Genomic DNA, 15,851 nt, shown 5'->3' with positions numbered 1-15,851 from the left:
GTCTGGTGAGGCAGGCTAACCGCCTAAGCTGCTGTAATCTTGAAGCTGTTGAAGTCAGGTGCTTGTCTGACTGTGCAACAATTTAAAGACCTGAGCAGTGGATAAGCAGGCAGTGTAAAAGCAACCCTCTTCTCCCTGCCGTGTGAGACGAGCTACGTGATTGCATCCAACGGTAAGGATAACTTTATATGATTGATAAAAACAAGAATTGAAAATGTCAGCAAGTCGTTAAGGTATACTTCAATCTTACAAGCTTGCTGTGGTTTATTCTTTGTATTTGCTCTTGTCTAATGATGTCTGCATTAAAACATTTTATATTTTAAGAGAGAAAGAACTTGAAGCCACAGCTGGAAGAGGAGTGGTTGAAATCTCAAAAAACTTGTAAAATACGTGGGAGATGGGGCACTGATTCTTTAAAAAAAAAGGAGGGGGGGAACAAAAACAACAAAAAACCTTTTGAACTCAGATTTACTCTTAAGATTCAGATTTGTCTGAGTATAGTAAGGTATTTACTACTACTGTAAGTGCAACAACAAATATCCCACAAGAAGAAGGGTTTGTTACGAGTTTCCAGGATTCAATTGCATCCTGTTCCTTCCCGCATTTTTGTTCAGTTTGGGTTTCTTGTTCTTGTAAGGCTCACCCTGTCCTGATGGGTGCCTGCTCCTTTGCCAGCCTGCCTGTAACGTGAAATTGGGCAGGGCTGGTGCAAAGCAGCGGAGGTCGGAGCGATGGCAGAAGCTGCTTTCTGGTGTGAGCCGTATTTACAAGTGACCCCACCCGCTCCTGTCTAGGAGCATTTCCACAGTCAGTGCTCCTCACCCTGATGGATTTTTCCCCCTTTTTTCTCTAAGCAGCTGGTTTGGGAGGTAATATCAGTGGGAGCCTTTCCTAGTGCCCACTGTTAGCACAGTACCACAGCAGCTGAGGGCACCAGGGGCCTGTTTTGCTCCTGTATGAGGACAGCAGGACTTTGGTATGGCCTTAACCACGTTGATGCTGTACCCTACAACACAGCTTTTACTCTGTAAACGAGCCTGGGTCTTTTGGAGACCGTTCCAGGTGCTGCACAGCTGTCGGGACGTGTGGGTTCACACCAAACCGGGCCACCCGCAGCCGGCAGGGGCCGCGTCGTGACGTTGACGAGCTGGGGAAAACGGGGACAACGTGGCTTCGATGACAGATGTTTCCCTGCCTTCCCTTCGTCAGCACTTGCACAGATTGTAACCTGGGCTGAGCCCTCTCAGGCTGGGCAGCAGATGGCTCCTGGCACGTTGCACGGCGCGGGCTCGCAGCAGCACACGTGCGGGGCCGGCCAAGCTGGTTAGGGGCTGCGGGGATTTGGGGCTCCTGGCGTCAGCAGCTGGGTGACAGCTCCTTGGAGTTGTGATCAGAGCAACAAGTGGTGCCAAGCTATTGTGTGTTTTGCTCTTAATTCGAAGCACTTTGTCTCATTCCTTTCCGAAGGTAAGAAGCTGCCTTTCTCGACTGCCGTTTCCCATTTTCCTTATTTTTACATTAAATTATCAGGCAGATTTTTTGTTCTGTATACGTTCAGCCACTTATTTTCTTTTTGTGGAGTGTTTATCTTCATCGTCATAGAGGCCATTCCTTTCTAAAGGGGAAAAAAAAAAAAAGTAAAGACACTTCCATGGCTACAGATGTCACACAAAGTGTTTGCCTTATGACCAGCATGACTGGTGAGGACTGGGACAAACAGGCTGCAGATTCCAGAAGTCAGACGAAGACTTACCATCACGGCAGGTTCTTGCCAGTCGACGTTATAGAAAGGAAACTATTTTGTGCGCTGTCATCGCTGGGGACTTGGGACTTGATGCAAGAAGTAGTGGCTTATTTTTTACTAAACTGAGTCATTTATGCTGAACCGATGGCTACACGATCGCAGTAATATTTTCCATGCCACCATTCCCAGTTCATCAGAAATTTTTTTCTCCCCAGCCATTCCTAATCCTAAAACACATCACGGTGCTTAAAACGAGCAGCTGGCTCTTAGAAGCTAATCTCCCCTTAAAATGGCTCGTTCAGCATCCCTCTAACACCATGGCTTGCACCAGCATGAACCTTGGCAAAAGCTACTGAAACAGAAAATAGGAATAAAGGTAGGAGATAGGAATAAAGGTAGAAAATAGGAATAAAACGCAGGTGCTTCTGTAGCTCTGTGTTGGGGAGAGCAATGGACACCAGCCCAGTAACACAGCGACACGGGGATGGTTCCCCTGGTGTGGCAGCTCCACGTGATGGCTCGGAGTGGTGTGGCAGCCACGTGTCATCTCTGCCACCCAGCCCAGGTCACTGGGAGGTGATCTCCTCCTCCTCCTCCTTCTCTTTCACCTCCTCCTCCCCTTAGGAGGAGCTGGCAGGAGCTCTACAGAAGCTTCTGTAGAGCGGTTTCTGTTCTACAGCTGGGAAAAGGGCTCAGTGCCGTGCTTGGGGAAGCAATGAGGCATGCATGGGGGTGGCAAAGGGGTGGAAGCGGAGGAGAAAAACACTCAGGATCTCTGCTGAATGAAGCCATAAGCTTGGTCAGGAGACTCAAGCTCCAAATGGCAAAGGATAGTTTGGAAAAATCTTCCTGCTATCTAGGAATTAAGACTTTGCAAATCTGGGCGGTGGGCACAGAGTTTTTCCTCTCTCCAAAAGATCACTTGAAACAGCTCAGATTTCTCTCCTTCCCCACAAAATTTGCCGGTGTTACCTCACTCCCTCACAGGTGCCAGTCCTTCCATTGACATTTTTATCCCTCCCCCTTTTAGACAGCAAGAAATCAGCGGTGATAATGAGCTACCTGGACGGAGTCCCCTTCCGGACGGCCAAGAGCCTTGAAGAAGACCTGGCGGGACAAAACATCTTTATTGATGCACCGGCCATAGACCTTCCCGACTGTACCGACATCCTCATGAGCACCATGGTGGGTTGGCCTTTCCATGTCCCCTTCTGCTGGGATGCTGACAGGGATGCTTGTTTTGGGGAAGGGGAGGAAGGAAAACCTTTGAGTTGGTGTCCTCCCTGTTGGTTGTTGTTCAGTAGGAGCACAAGGAGGTGAGGACCGTGAGTTTTGGGGGTGGGAGGAAGGGCTCTGGTTGGGTTTGGGCTTCCTTAATTCCATCCGAGCCTAAGGATGGGATGGATGGAGAGTCTGTCCTCGATAGGATGCTTGATTTGTTCTTGAAAAGGGCCAATTTCAGGCCCTTTCTGGGAGCATTTTGTGGTCTGTAATCATCACAATCTCATTAATTTATAATGCTTAATAAATATTTATTAATAAGCCTATCGGAGATGTGACCAGGCAATGCTGCCTGTGCTGGTAACGTGTTTCCTGTGAGGTTTTGTGATCTTCCTCCTCAGCCAGTCCTACACTGCTGCCAAAAACACCCCTGGTGCTGTAGCGGCCTTGGTCACTGGGACATCACCACAGCACAAAATGGAGCTCGCAGGGGGTCAGAAGTCCCCTCACCCCCCGCCGCTGTGCGGCTGTGCCTCGAGCAGTCCCACCCGTAGATGGGGTCAGAGCACTGTGCTGGGGCACCCTGGGCCTTCTGCTTCCTGCGGCCTGCTCCAGCACGAAAACACCATTTTTGAGATTTTTCCATTTCCTTCGGGATTCCTCAAATCTCGAGCAGCAGGCAGGTGGCGGTCTGCAGGCCGAGGTGTCGCCGAGCTGCGTCCATCCCCCCGGCCCCACCTCAGGGGGATCCATGGGGACACGTCTGTCTGTCCTGGAGGCAGGCGGTGGTGGGACGGACAACATTCTCCACATGGTGTTTTCCTCGGGGAGGGTGGCTGGGGCAGGGCACAGCAGTAGCAGCAGCATTCCTGGGCCGTGAATGTGCCTGCCAGGGCTGGAGGAGGCCTTGTTTGGAGAGCGCTGGGGCACACAGGGCTTGCTCGTTCCCAGCAAGTGCCCTGATGTGAGGCTCGGACATGTTCAAAGCCGGGTGATGTGGACACGACTCCTCTGCCCTGCATAAAAAACCCTTTCCACAGAGTTTTAAATATGACTGTAAGCAGTAATAACGCCGCAGCTGGATGTTTTCCAAGTGAAAATATCGAGGGTTCCTCATAGGGATGAGGCTGGCGCTGCCCAGCCCTGCAGCCCTGCTGCCTGTTGCCATCCCCAGTGAGGTCTGACACAGGAATGACATGACCTGAGTGAATTATTACGGGGTTTGTCCCATACCCGCTGAACCATGGTGGTGTTTGGGGTGTGCTCACTCACTGCTCCTTGCTTTCCCCCTCAGCACGACTTCTCGCTGGAACGAAAGGTGCTCTACTGGCTGGAGGCTGCCTCTCAGCACCAGACCTCCCGGCATCGGCTCACCACCGACACCATCCCCACAGCCCCACCGTGCTGGCTGCTGCTCGTGGACGCCGCCGAGGGCAGGGAGACGGCCGGGAGCAGAGCTCGGGATGGCGCGGTGCGGCGCTGCATCAGCCTCAACGCCGCCGACCAGGGCAGAGGCAGAGCCTCCGACACGGAGAGCGAGGCCGCACGCCCGGAGGAGGACGGGTACTTGGAAGATGATGAGTATTCCTCCACCTCCTGGGAAGATAATGACCGGGATGAGAACATTTTCTGGAGGAGAAACCAGCACGTCTTTCAGCAGATCCGACCGAAGACATCGCCTGGTTTGCTGGAGCCACCTTCGGAGAATGGCTTCAAGACAGCGAGCCCGGACACGGGCAAGCAGAGGCGGTCCTTGGTTTTGTTCAACAACATGAAGAACGAGCTGGAAGCAGCCAGGAGGAAGCTGGCTGCTTTGGTGCATCCTTTAAACAGAGCCACGGCCGAGAGCGGAGGGCTCCCAGAGCCACCAGCGCTCCCCCAGCACTCCCGAAACAACAGGAGCCTCAAGTACGGGCCGGCAGCGTCCATATCCTGCGCGGGAGGCTTGGTGCCAGCCCCCCCTCCAGGGCCGGCTGCACCCATGCCCCCCATCCGCAAGCACAAGCCCACGGTCCCGGTGAGCTGCTCCTTTTTCCTGCTGCTTAATTTTCAATTGAAATATTTTTTATTTTTTTTTTAAAGGAGGCCGGGTTTGGTGGCCTCGCCCCACAGGTGCTCTTGGGTGCTGATTTCCCTGATCTCTAGCTGGGCACGGATTTATTTAAGTCTGGTCTTCTTTTGAGAGAAAGCTTGTGGTTAAATTGTTGTAGGTGCCCCCAAACCACGTAATAACCACTTATTTGGGAGGTGCGCGTCCCAGCTTCTCTTAGGTTCCATGGGCATTGCTTCCAAGCCACTGGGGAAGCACTGAGGGTCCTGCTCCCAGCAAGCTCACCCAGTTCTTGGGAAAAAGCAGATGTATAGCAGGGAAAGCATGCACGTGCCTGAAGGGGATTGTTCCATTTATGGGAACTTTCCTTGTGGTGCTCTAACTAACACAAGGATGCTTGATGAGAAGTGCTGGAGCAATGCTCTCTGCCGCCTGCCTCCATCATGCTGGCTTGGGGACAGGCAGGGGGTTCTCCTGATGGCCATCTCACATGGGTGCCACGGAGGTGACCCCATCCCGGTTGTCCAACACGAGGTCCTGTCTGATTTTGCAGTCCCTCAGCCCCTACACCTGCCTGCCCCCGGCGCGGCCGCTGGCGTCCCGCAAAACCAAGCCGGATTCGGCAACCGACCTGCTTGCGGCGCTGAGCCAGGAGGAGCGCGACCTCATCGAGCCCGTCATCGCCTTGGGCTACCCGGCCCGCAAAGCCATCCTCACCCTCCAGAAGACCGGGAGGCAAAGCCTGGGGCAGGTTGGTGGAGCTGGTGTTTTTTTTTGGGAAAAAAAAATCATCTTTCCATGGTGAGAGATTCACCTTTGCTGCTTCTGCTCTGAGTGGGCTCCCCACGGCCCTGTTCTCCTTTGGGGAAAATGTGGCCATTTATTGCATTTTGGTGTCAAAGCAGGGTTTTATGTTAGCTGGCATGGCCACAGCTTAGCTGTAGGAAACGTGCAGCGAGTGGTGCTCAGCCTGTCAGCGAGCGATAGCGGCCGGGTGCCGCCATCCTCCCCATCTGGTGCGCGGAGAGCAGCGTTCTTCTGTGCAGATCCTGCCCCCGTATATGGGAACTTTTTGCACATCGTTTTTTCTCGGCTGTTAGCTCGGTGTGACGATTTCCACACAAACACCCTGGGGATTTGCCTGGTCGCTCTCCAAAGCTCGAGATGCCCGCGCTGGAGCAACCAGCGGCTCCACGTAAGCGTCACGTTTGGGTCAGCGAGCTTTTGTGAGAAACCCACTGTCCTAACCTGGAATTTAGTTTAGATAATTAACGTATAACCTCTTCCTACCCTGGTATCTGAGTCCTGTCCTGTCTGTGCCCCCAATTCCTGAGTCTCTGCCAGGCTGAGGAGCATCACTGAGCATTGTTGGTGGGTGTCCCTGGGAGCTGCCCGTGTGCGGGGCCACGTGGGCCATCTCCATCCAACTGATACCTCTGGTTGCCATACAAAGCTGCTCTGATGTTGGGTCTTTCCTCAGCTTCTGGCTCTTTCTGAGGCACCTCAGCTCCCCAGGACCCCAGGAGAGCGCTGCTACAAGCCCAGGAGGGAAGGGAAGCTTTATTTCATCAAGATTAAAGGTTTCTATGTAGGCAGGGAGAGGGAAATGGGAGAGCACAGCCCACGGTCGTTGTGGAGGGCCATCAGACATGTCTTGTAGCAATGTCTCTTTCTTATGAAGGAGAATTTCCTCCTAAAAACACTGCAGTCTGCTCCCTTCTGTGTGAACACACAGGCTCCCACTCTCTTGGAGAGGTGATTGATGCACCAAAATACCGGGTCTACCTTGTATCCTGGCCTCTCCACCAGACGTTCCCATCTTTCCCATTTAAGCCCAGCACAGCTGAGATGAAGAGCAAGGCCTAGCTGTTCAGGCAACCGTAACAAGCACAGAACTACCAAATTAGGCCAAGACCTTCCTGGAAAATATGTTTCAAGTTAAAAACAAGGGCTGTGGACGCTCTTCATTGCTTGCTGGTGTCACACGGGGTTTCAGCGTGTGACGATGACAGCTTCAAACACGAAGATTGACTGTGGCACCAGATGGTAGCCAAAAATTGTTCCGTTTCTTCGCAGTGTCAAGCGAAGCTGGCAGAGCCCACCCTGGGGGAGCTGGCAAACTTTTCTAAGTCTGCTGCCTTAATGAGGTGATGCCTCCTCAGTTTTGGTGGAAAAGCTTCTCTAAAAGGCTCTGTCAGGCTTAGGGTCACCCTGAAGTGATCTTCAGTGCTTCCTACAAGCCTTTCATCAGCTTCATGTGGCTCCCCAAGACTCGCTGCCGCTTGTAGAAGCTGTGTCCTTGGAGGCTCAGTGCTGGAGGGGTGGCACCAAAAGACGTGTTCACACAACCCTGGCCACGTTTCCCCATTCCTTCACCATGAAATTGCCACTGGGGAAACATTTGGTGCTTGGGTATGGGAGGCTAACCCCTGCTTGAGGCTTTGGCTTCACATCCAGGTGGGTTATAAGGAGCCTCCTTGAGGCATCGCCACGAGCTGCTGCAGCAAGGTGGCAATGTTATGAGTGTGCAGAAGCTCCCTGCAGCTCTGTGTGCCCATCAGACGTTCCCCACCACGTTCTTGCACTGGAAATCCAAGCACCGAGCTTGCTGGCCCTCCACCGTGCTCCTCCTAGGGCGAGGGGAGCCTCCTGCTGCTTCCCCAGCGAGCCATCAGCCCCGCGCTGAACCCGGGAGGTGAGCAGGTCGAAGTATTTAAAAACCTGTTTTTGTTTAGTCTTGAGGATATAGATGTATTTTCTTTCATGATAAAAATCGCGGAGTTGACAGCGGGACAGATTTCGAGCAGCGTGTCGGATTGCCAAGCCTGGCCGCGCTGGGCTCTGAACGTGGGGAGCAGCTCTCCCTGTAACAGGGCAAGAAAATGCAGCCATGGTCTGGTTTTTTAGTTAGTAAGGTAGTGAGGAAAATTTAACCAGGTTATGAATGCCAACGACCAGCGAATAACTTGTGTCTGAGTTGAAAACCCACTCTTTAAGGCTTACATTAAAAAAAAATCTTACCCTGCTGCAGGGGGACTAGCTGTTTAGCCAAGCTATATAAGCTCAACGTTTGAGGGACTTTTTTTGTCCTTTTCGTGTGTTTTATGGTCTTTTGCTGCATCCTCCTCCTTGGCTACAGCACAGCTGAAGAGGGTGGAGGTCTGGGAGATATGAATCAGCCTCTCCTTGGATGAAGCAGACACGGTTTTGGGGAGACCCCTGGGCTCCTCACCGTCTCTCCAAGCAGCCATTTCCATATATATTTTTTTCCACTATTGTATAGCTCATTAATTATTGTCTGTCACGCATGTTTTTGGACAGTGAATGATTCTCGTGGTATTCCAAAGATACCGCTGGGAATTGTGCTGTCAGCACTCCAAGAACAATGAGGAAAGCCAAAAATAACTGTTTGCTTTCAGTAATGACAGCACACAGCCCTCCCCTGGGGCCGGGGGGGTTCGCATGGGTCCCGTGGGGGCCCGGGGCTAGGAGCATCAAAGGGAAGCAGGGGTTAGGGATCAGCATGCACCTGGCATTTCACCCAGGCAGGCTCTGCTTAATGAAAAAAAATATGTATATAAAAAAAAAAAAAACAGCTTTCAGATGGTTGCTTGGTGTTCCGGATGGTTCAGATGTTTGCTCTGCCCCCGCGTCGCTCTGTTCCCACCCTGGGTTTAACCCTCCTCGTCTTCTCCTCCAGTTCCTGGGCTACCTCCGGGCCTGCGACCGGCTGCTGAAGCAGGGCTACGAGGAAGGGCAGGTGGAGGAGGCCATGGAAATGTTCCAGTACTCGGAGAAAAAGGTCAGAGCGGCGCGGTGCCCAGCCTTTTGTCCCACCTGCCTGCCTCCTGTGCAGCCTCCTGCCAGGCTGGGGCCCGGTGCCCGGCCAGCAGTGAGCCCACACACCCTGCAGCCTGGGCTCAAACCCCCAGGATGATGTTGCATGGCCATAAGGGCTCGCAGAGGAGTGTCTCCCTCCTTGTTCTCTCCCTGCTGTGCGAGTATGATGCTTGCACAGCCCCAGTGTGAATCCCATCCCCAGGCACACCACCATCCGTGCTCCCTGCCTCCTGGCTGCCCATCGGCATGTCCCAGGTGCAGGACCACGCACCCCATGCTCTGTTCTCCACCAGCAATCCCATTTTGGCTGCTGGCAGTTAAGGTTAGAAGGACCTGCACGGTGCACAGAGCCTGGTGGAGGAACTCTCCGAGCCGCCTCGGTGCTGTCGGACGTGATGCCGGCCATCACGGCACGTGGCATCACCCTGCTCGCCTCTGATGAGGGGTTCAGCACCAGGATGGTGCCTGATTCTTGGATCTGGGAGGTTGAGGCTTGCTGAGGACACGGCCCGGGTGAGGTGTTGCAGCGAGGCCCAGGCTGAGCAGGAGGGGAAGCAGAAGAAATGAATTGCAGGCTGCTTTCCTCGGTCTGCTGCGGTAGCTCTGCAACGCAAACACGCGGCTGGAATTCATATTAAACTTTATAAGGAATAAGTGAGGTTAGAGGCCGACTTCATTAACTGTTTCCTATTTTTTAAAGCTGCCTAAAGAAAGACTTTGTAAAACTAGCACTTGGCCTGCTCCCTCGATCTGCTCTGGCAGCAGGAGCTGCGGTGCCCTTCAGCAGTAACACAGCCCTGCGGGATCATCCAGCCCTGCCCGCTGAGATGGTGCACTGAAGCCATCCTGACGATAAAATCTCTCCTTTCTCTTCCTCCCCCTTCCAGGCAGCCGAATTCCTGCACTTGTTAGCTCAGTTCAACGACATGGGCTTCCAGCAGAACGAAATCAAAGAAGTCCTCCTGCTCTGCGGCAACCAGAGAGACAAGGCGCTGGAAGAGCTCATGATGAAGAGGCAGTGAAGGCGCCCAGCACCGACGGGCAGCTCCGTCCAGGACACCCAGCACTCATCCTGCTGCTCCATCCCCTCCCGGGCAGCAAGCAGCAGCTCACCAGCGTGGGTTCTCATCTCATCCGGGGACATCCATCATGCGCCAGTTTGTCATTGCGCCGAGGCTTCGCGTCGGCAGTGTTTATCTCCTCACCCACACACATCCACCCTCGAACAACGCTGCTGTTTAGATTAGGGGGGGGTGAGATCCAAGCTGCCTTTCTTTTCGGCTGTGTGAAAGCAGAAAGCCAGCCTTCTCCCTGCACCTGGGGAACGCGCAGCTCCTGCGGCTCGTTTCGGCAGCGCCGTGTTTACAAACAGAGCCACGCGCGGTGATATAAATCATCAGGAAAGGGTGTTTTCATAAAAGCCGAGTGCTTTTGCAGAAACACCGCTTCTTCCTTTCTTGGGAAGGTTCTCAGCTGACTTCATGACGTTTGGGTGTTGTAATTGAAACCTAGCCGGATCGACTTGGTGTCTCCTTCTGAACAAGAAACTTGAGAAAAACGCACGGCTCGGTGAAGGGTTTGGAAGGGAAACAGGCTGCCGTTGTTCTAGGTAACTGAGACACTGCTTTTACCCAGCACAATGAAAAACGGCCTGTGCAAGGCTTCATGCTCAGGAAACTTCACGAAATCTGAGCAGGGAGATGAAGGACTGGCTCAGCTCTGCCTTTCATTAGGCAAATTCAGGGGATGCTTCCCTAAATTGCGGAGACAGTGGCTCAAAATTAGGTTAAGCACAAGCATCGGGATCAGGAAAATCTGGATGCCTGGGGGAGTTTCTGTGTGTAACTAAGTACAGAGACTGGGAGCTTCAGCTCACCATCATGCAGGATGTGTCTCGTGATTTGGCAGTGTAATGATGGGTAGTGTTTTCGTATAAAAGTACATTATTTCCCCGTGAATTCGATACAGATGTAATTTCTTTGAGTAAAGGTGCTTGGAGGGGTTCTTATAAAAACGTATCGGTGTCTTTTCCTATGAAAATGCTAACTGGCACAACGTATGAGGGACAATCTTATTAATTAGTTGCAAAGTATTTACCACTTTGCCATTGTGTCTTTCCAAGCAATCTCCTTGCTCAGTGCATTAAAATGCATTAATCAAATTAAAACAATGTGTCCCTGCTCCACTCTTCTTTGGGTAGCTCTCAAAACAATGCACGCAGGTGTAGCCCTCCACGAATGCCTCCATCCTTGCCCCGTGGCAGAGCGAAGAGGACACTTTGCATCCAGATTTTGGGGGAATTGACCTGTCCGTACCCAAGGATGGGCGTTTAATGCCTGCAACATCGTGAATGTAAGCAAAAGGCAAAGTGAGGCACCTCCTTGTGTGGCCCCAGGAGATATTCTGCAAGGAAAAGGACGGGGAAATTGGTTGATGGAGCAGGGGGTGGTGATCCCATCCCATCCCATCCCATCCCATCCCATCCCATCCCATCCCATCCCATCCCATCCCATCCCATCCCATCCCATCCCATCCCATCCCATCCCATCATTTTTCCTGCAGGAGCCTTTGCTCGGGTTACACAAGCTTTTCTTTTCGATACGGCCCTTATAAGGCAAGTCCATTCTACAGACAGCTTTTCGTTACGTCCCTCCCTGCCAAGATGATGTCACCTTCAGCAGAAACTTGCAAAAGGTTAAGCTGTGATTAGATAGATCGCCTCGGCTCCGGCTGCAAGCTTTGGCGGAGCAAACCCCATTAAGATTCGGAGGGGCAGATAACGGCGCTGCGCTCGTGCCAGCACCGCGTAACATCGAGTGCTAAATTCTGGAGCAGCAAAGCAGATCTGCAGCACCATGCCCACTCACTGTGCAAAGGCAGAACAGCCTCTCACGCTGGCTCATGATTTTTTTTTCCTCCCTGCTTGCAGAGGTACAAACAGCATCTTTTTTCATCTTTTTTCTCCCTCTAAAAATTGCCTCGTGTTACGCTCTGTACCGCGGTCTGGGTGGATGGGTGCAAGCAAGTTACTCATCTCTTGGGAACGTCCATGCCCCGCTCCCCAGTGCCTGCCAAAGCTTGCCTTTTCCATCAGGTGCTACACTTAAAAAAGATCTTTTTCCCTTTGCAAACCTGCGAACTGTTGGGAAAACAGTGCCCGAAGGTGGGGGAGAAGTTGCAGGGCTCGGTTGTTCCGGAGCTGGAAGGAATGGGAGAGGCTGCCAAGTTAAACTGTCTTGGGTTAGTCACAGAAGCTGCCATAAATATTTGAGTAACAGAAATGATTTTAACTTTATTTTAATGGAGGCTTTAAGCCCGCTCTTCAGCTTAACGTGCTTTAAAGCAGCGTGCTCCCGTGCGCTGCTTCCAGTTGGGAGAAGACAGCGCGAAATGTTAATTGGCCTCGTCTGGGAAGGGAGCAGGGATTTGACTCGATGGGATTTATGCTCGCAGCGCGCTCAGCTCTTCCGAATTCCTCCTGGGGTAACACAGGAGGTTACAGAAAACAAACCCGAGGGGAAGGAGGGGGAAGGCAGCCTTGTGGTGGGGAGCCAGCGCAGGGCAGCTGATGCTGATGGGTGCTGATGGCAAGCTTGGGTTTTCTTGTTTATTTTGGTGTTGTTTTTTTCTCAAATGCAGTCTGTTTTGAAAATGCTGAGAACTTGGCGAGGGCCAGCAGTGTGAGCGGCGGAGCCGTCCCTAATGGTGTGCCCTGACCCCAGGGGAGGGGAGCAGGGGCACCCTGGTGCACGGGAGCCCGAATGGGCGATATTTGGGGTCTGCTGCCAGCTTAATTCCCTGTCCCTATCCCACCCGAGGGACAGCAGCACGAGGCATTTGTCAAGGGAGGCGAGGGCAGCAATCTCTGAACATCCCCAGAGCAAAGCCAGGAGCTGGCAGGGGTGTGACAGCCCCCAGCATTTTGGGATTGTGGCTGACCAGGATGGCTCAGCTGGTTACGGAGCTCTGCCGGCTGAGGACACCTGGGCACCAGTCCTCTCCTTTCCTTTTTCACACCCTCTGTGTCTCCGAGGTTTGTTATGTCCTAAAAAGCCCCCTCTGGCTTATAAAAGAGGACAGCTAGCCCCTGTCTCTGCGTTGTGTCTCCCTGGAGGAGTCAGCAGCTGGCTGGTGCCCTTGAGGACACGACGGATGCTTCCCAGAGAGGCACCCATTCACCCTGGAGCACAACCTGCCCCCAGCGTGCAGGTTTTTGGAGATAAACCCCAATTCTGAGGTCTCTCCCCTCCATCCCCCCGTGCCCCTTTGTCCCCCTGTGCTGGGTGCAGCCGGTGCCTCCCCGGGGAGCTCGGGGCTGCCTGGGAACCGCGCTCCTGCCAGCAGCTCTGAGCAGAGCCGCAGCTGAGAAAGCATTCGGTGTGTGGTCGGAGAGCAAAGGGGACAGGAGGGAGCGTTGACGTGGGTCCCCCCTTCGGAGGTATTTCCCTTTCTGAAAGGAAAAAGGAAAAAAAAGCCACGAGAGAAGAGCAATGAAAACCACAGGGCTTTTTACAGCTTTCCCTTTAATTCCAGGATGTGGAGACTGATTTCCCAGCGGAGCAGAGAGCAGGAGGGATGCTGCGCACCTTCAGAGCGGGGCCAAAATCGGTCAACCTAGCATCTGCACCTCTCCAGAGCCCGTCCTCTGCAGGAGCCACAGGGCCCTGCACTCACATTTGGTGGGACTTGGCGCACGGCTGCTGCGACATCCCGCGGCCCCTTCCCCTCTGGCAGGGCCAGCGTCACCTCCAGGTCCAACGCGCCGCCTCCGTGGACCCGGGCACAGCTCCGCAGAGGAGGAGAGGAGCCCAGGGGAGCGGCCAGGCGCGAGGGGAGCATCCCGAGGTGGGCTGGGGGCCGCCTACGTGGCGACGTCGTGGTCGCGCCGCGGCAGGCGCAGGAGGAAGGTCTGCAGGGAGCCGCTGCGGGGGAAACCCGCCCGCTCCTTCTTGAACCTCCAGGTCTCCTCTTCCACCGAGTAGAGGAGCGTCAGCATCTTGTTGACCGTGTAGACCGTGTCGCCCTTGATGAGGGCGGTGAAGAGGGCTCCTTTGCTGTTCAGGAACTGGCCGGGCAGAGCCGTCCACTGCCGCGAGGTCAGGTTGAAGCAGTCGATGACGCAGCGCAAGAAGTCGTCCGAGGGGCCGTTGCGCATGACGTAGAGGTTGTCACGGTGGGCCACCATGCAGTGCCCGTAGCTCTGCTGCCGCTTCAGCTCGGTGACGGGGAGCCAGGCGTCCTGCTGGCTCTCGTACTCGTAGATGACGGTGGTGTCCAGCGGCTTCCACAGGCAGACGAAGATCTGCCCCAGGGCTTGGGCGCAGGGCGCGGCCGAGCTGGGCTGCGGCAGGTCGGAGACGAAGGTCCAGGTGTTGGAGGACACCTCGTAGCGCTCCACGGATTTCAGCGAGATCTTCTCGTACTCGCCGCCAATGGCGTAGAGGCAGCCCTCGTGGCCCACCAGCCGCACATCGTAGCGCAGCTGGTGCGGGCTGGGGAACTCGCTCCAGGCGTTGGTGTCGGCGTCGTAGCAGAAGCTGCTCTCCACCACCTGCTTGCTGGCCCCGTAGACGCCCCCCACGATGTAGATCTTGTTGTCCATGGTGGCCATGCCGGCTAGGAACGTGCTGGCGCTCAGCGGCAGGCAGGAGAGGGTCCGCCACGTGTTGGCCTCCTCGTCCAGGTAGCAGATGGTCCTGGAGAGGTCCTCCAGGAACTCGAAGGTGGGAGTGTGGGCTCCCACGGCCACGAAGGAGCTGGGCAGGAGGGCTTCCACGTAGGCCAGCAGGTCGGCGGAGAGGCAGTCCAGGTAGTCCTCCAGCTCGGCGTAGCTGTCCCTGATGTAGAGCGCGGCGCGATGGAAGAGGTCCAGGAGGCCGAAGATGGCCGCGGCCTGGTAGAGCAGGATGCAGTTGTCGGAGTTGATGGTGTTGATCAGGTACTTGGCCAAGGGCTTGGCCTGCAGGAAGGCGGCGCATTCGACCGCCTGGAAGGTCTCCTCGCCCCCCAGCACCGGCCGCTCGCCCGCCAGCACCCGCAGCATGGCGAGGAAGCCGGCGGCGCTCAGCTCCCCCAGCACGATCTCCTCCTGCGTGCTCTCCTTCATGCCCGAGCGGAACAGGGCACGGAAATACTCGCTGCTCTCCACCAGCACGGCCTTCTCCACCGAGAACAGCTGCCCCTCCACACGGATACGCACGCTGCCCGGTGCCCGAGCGCCGTCCTCCTCCGGGGTCATCCTCGCCCGGCTCTCGGGGGGCAAGGGGACAGCCCCCGATGCTCCTCCTCGCCGTGCCCGGAGGCCTCCTCCACCCTTGGGCGTCTTTGCCGTGCTGCCGCCGCTCGCTTGTAATATAAATCCCCTCGGCTAAAGATAGCCCGGCTCGTGATCGGCCCCGCGGGCAGCCAGCGGCCCCTTTCCAAGGCATCCGCCACGCTCGCCGCCCACCCTAAAGGCAGGGGGGTCTCCGATGGGGGCTGTGGGTCACGGTGGGGCTGCTGGCGATTTTGGGCATCCTCCCCGTGAGACCCCAAGGGGCCGCTTCCCACCGCAGGCGCCGGGCATCACGGGGAGGGCTCCACGTGGTTGTCGTCCAGCTGGGCCGTGCTGCCGGGAAGAGCAGGGCTCTGTACTATTTTTTCCCTCGCAAACATCGGTTTTACGGCCACGGGGGGGTAAGGGACGTCAGCAAGCCTCGGTGCCTTCCAGCCCGGCCGTGGGAAAGGGGCTCTGCGTGGCCAAGGGCAGGGAGAGATGTTTATGGGGGAGCTTCCCTTTGCAAACGGGCTCTGGGTCTCCCTTAGGTAGGAGACACTTGAGCAACAGGGGCAAAATTCATCCCTGGCACACGAGCAATGAAAACGTGTGCTTCGTTTGGGGACCCCGTGGCAATAGAAATGAAGTGCACAACTGCCCGAAAATGAGAGCCCCCTGGGGCTTGCCCCGCAGCACCCAGATGCAGCAGAGCCTGGAGGGGCTGCGGGTGGAGACGAAGC

General features: G+C 55.0%; 2 protein-coding genes across 2 annotated transcripts; one reads left to right on the top strand and one right to left on the bottom strand.

Moving 5' to 3' along the window:
- The first annotated feature begins 2,291 nt into the window (after positions 1–2,291).
- Positions 2,292–10,982, top strand: UBAP1L (ubiquitin associated protein 1 like). The gene is made up of 5 exons (XM_068696301.1): positions 2,292–2,929; positions 4,260–4,982; positions 5,569–5,766; positions 8,716–8,817; positions 9,743–10,982. Exons 1-5 carry the CDS (start codon positions 2,798–2,800, stop codon positions 9,875–9,877), a joined length of 1,290 nt encoding a protein of 429 aa, XP_068552402.1. The 5' UTR covers positions 2,292–2,797; the 3' UTR covers positions 9,878–10,982.
- Positions 10,983–13,361: 2,379 nt separating this feature from the next.
- Positions 13,362–15,752, bottom strand: KBTBD13 (kelch repeat and BTB domain containing 13). Its single transcript, XM_068695175.1, has one exon. The coding sequence runs from the start codon at positions 15,091–15,093 to the stop codon at positions 13,717–13,719; it is 1,377 nt and encodes a 458-aa protein (XP_068551276.1). The 5' UTR covers positions 15,094–15,752; the 3' UTR covers positions 13,362–13,716.
- Positions 15,753–15,851: the final 99 nt, after the last annotated feature.

Source organism: Anas acuta, chromosome 12 (genome assembly GCF_963932015.1).
Source record: "Anas acuta chromosome 12, bAnaAcu1.1, whole genome shotgun sequence".
NCBI lineage: Eukaryota > Metazoa > Chordata > Aves > Anseriformes > Anatidae > Anas > Anas acuta.
Note: the sequence above shows the minus strand (reverse complement) of the source record. Positions and strands in the feature narration are given on the sequence as shown.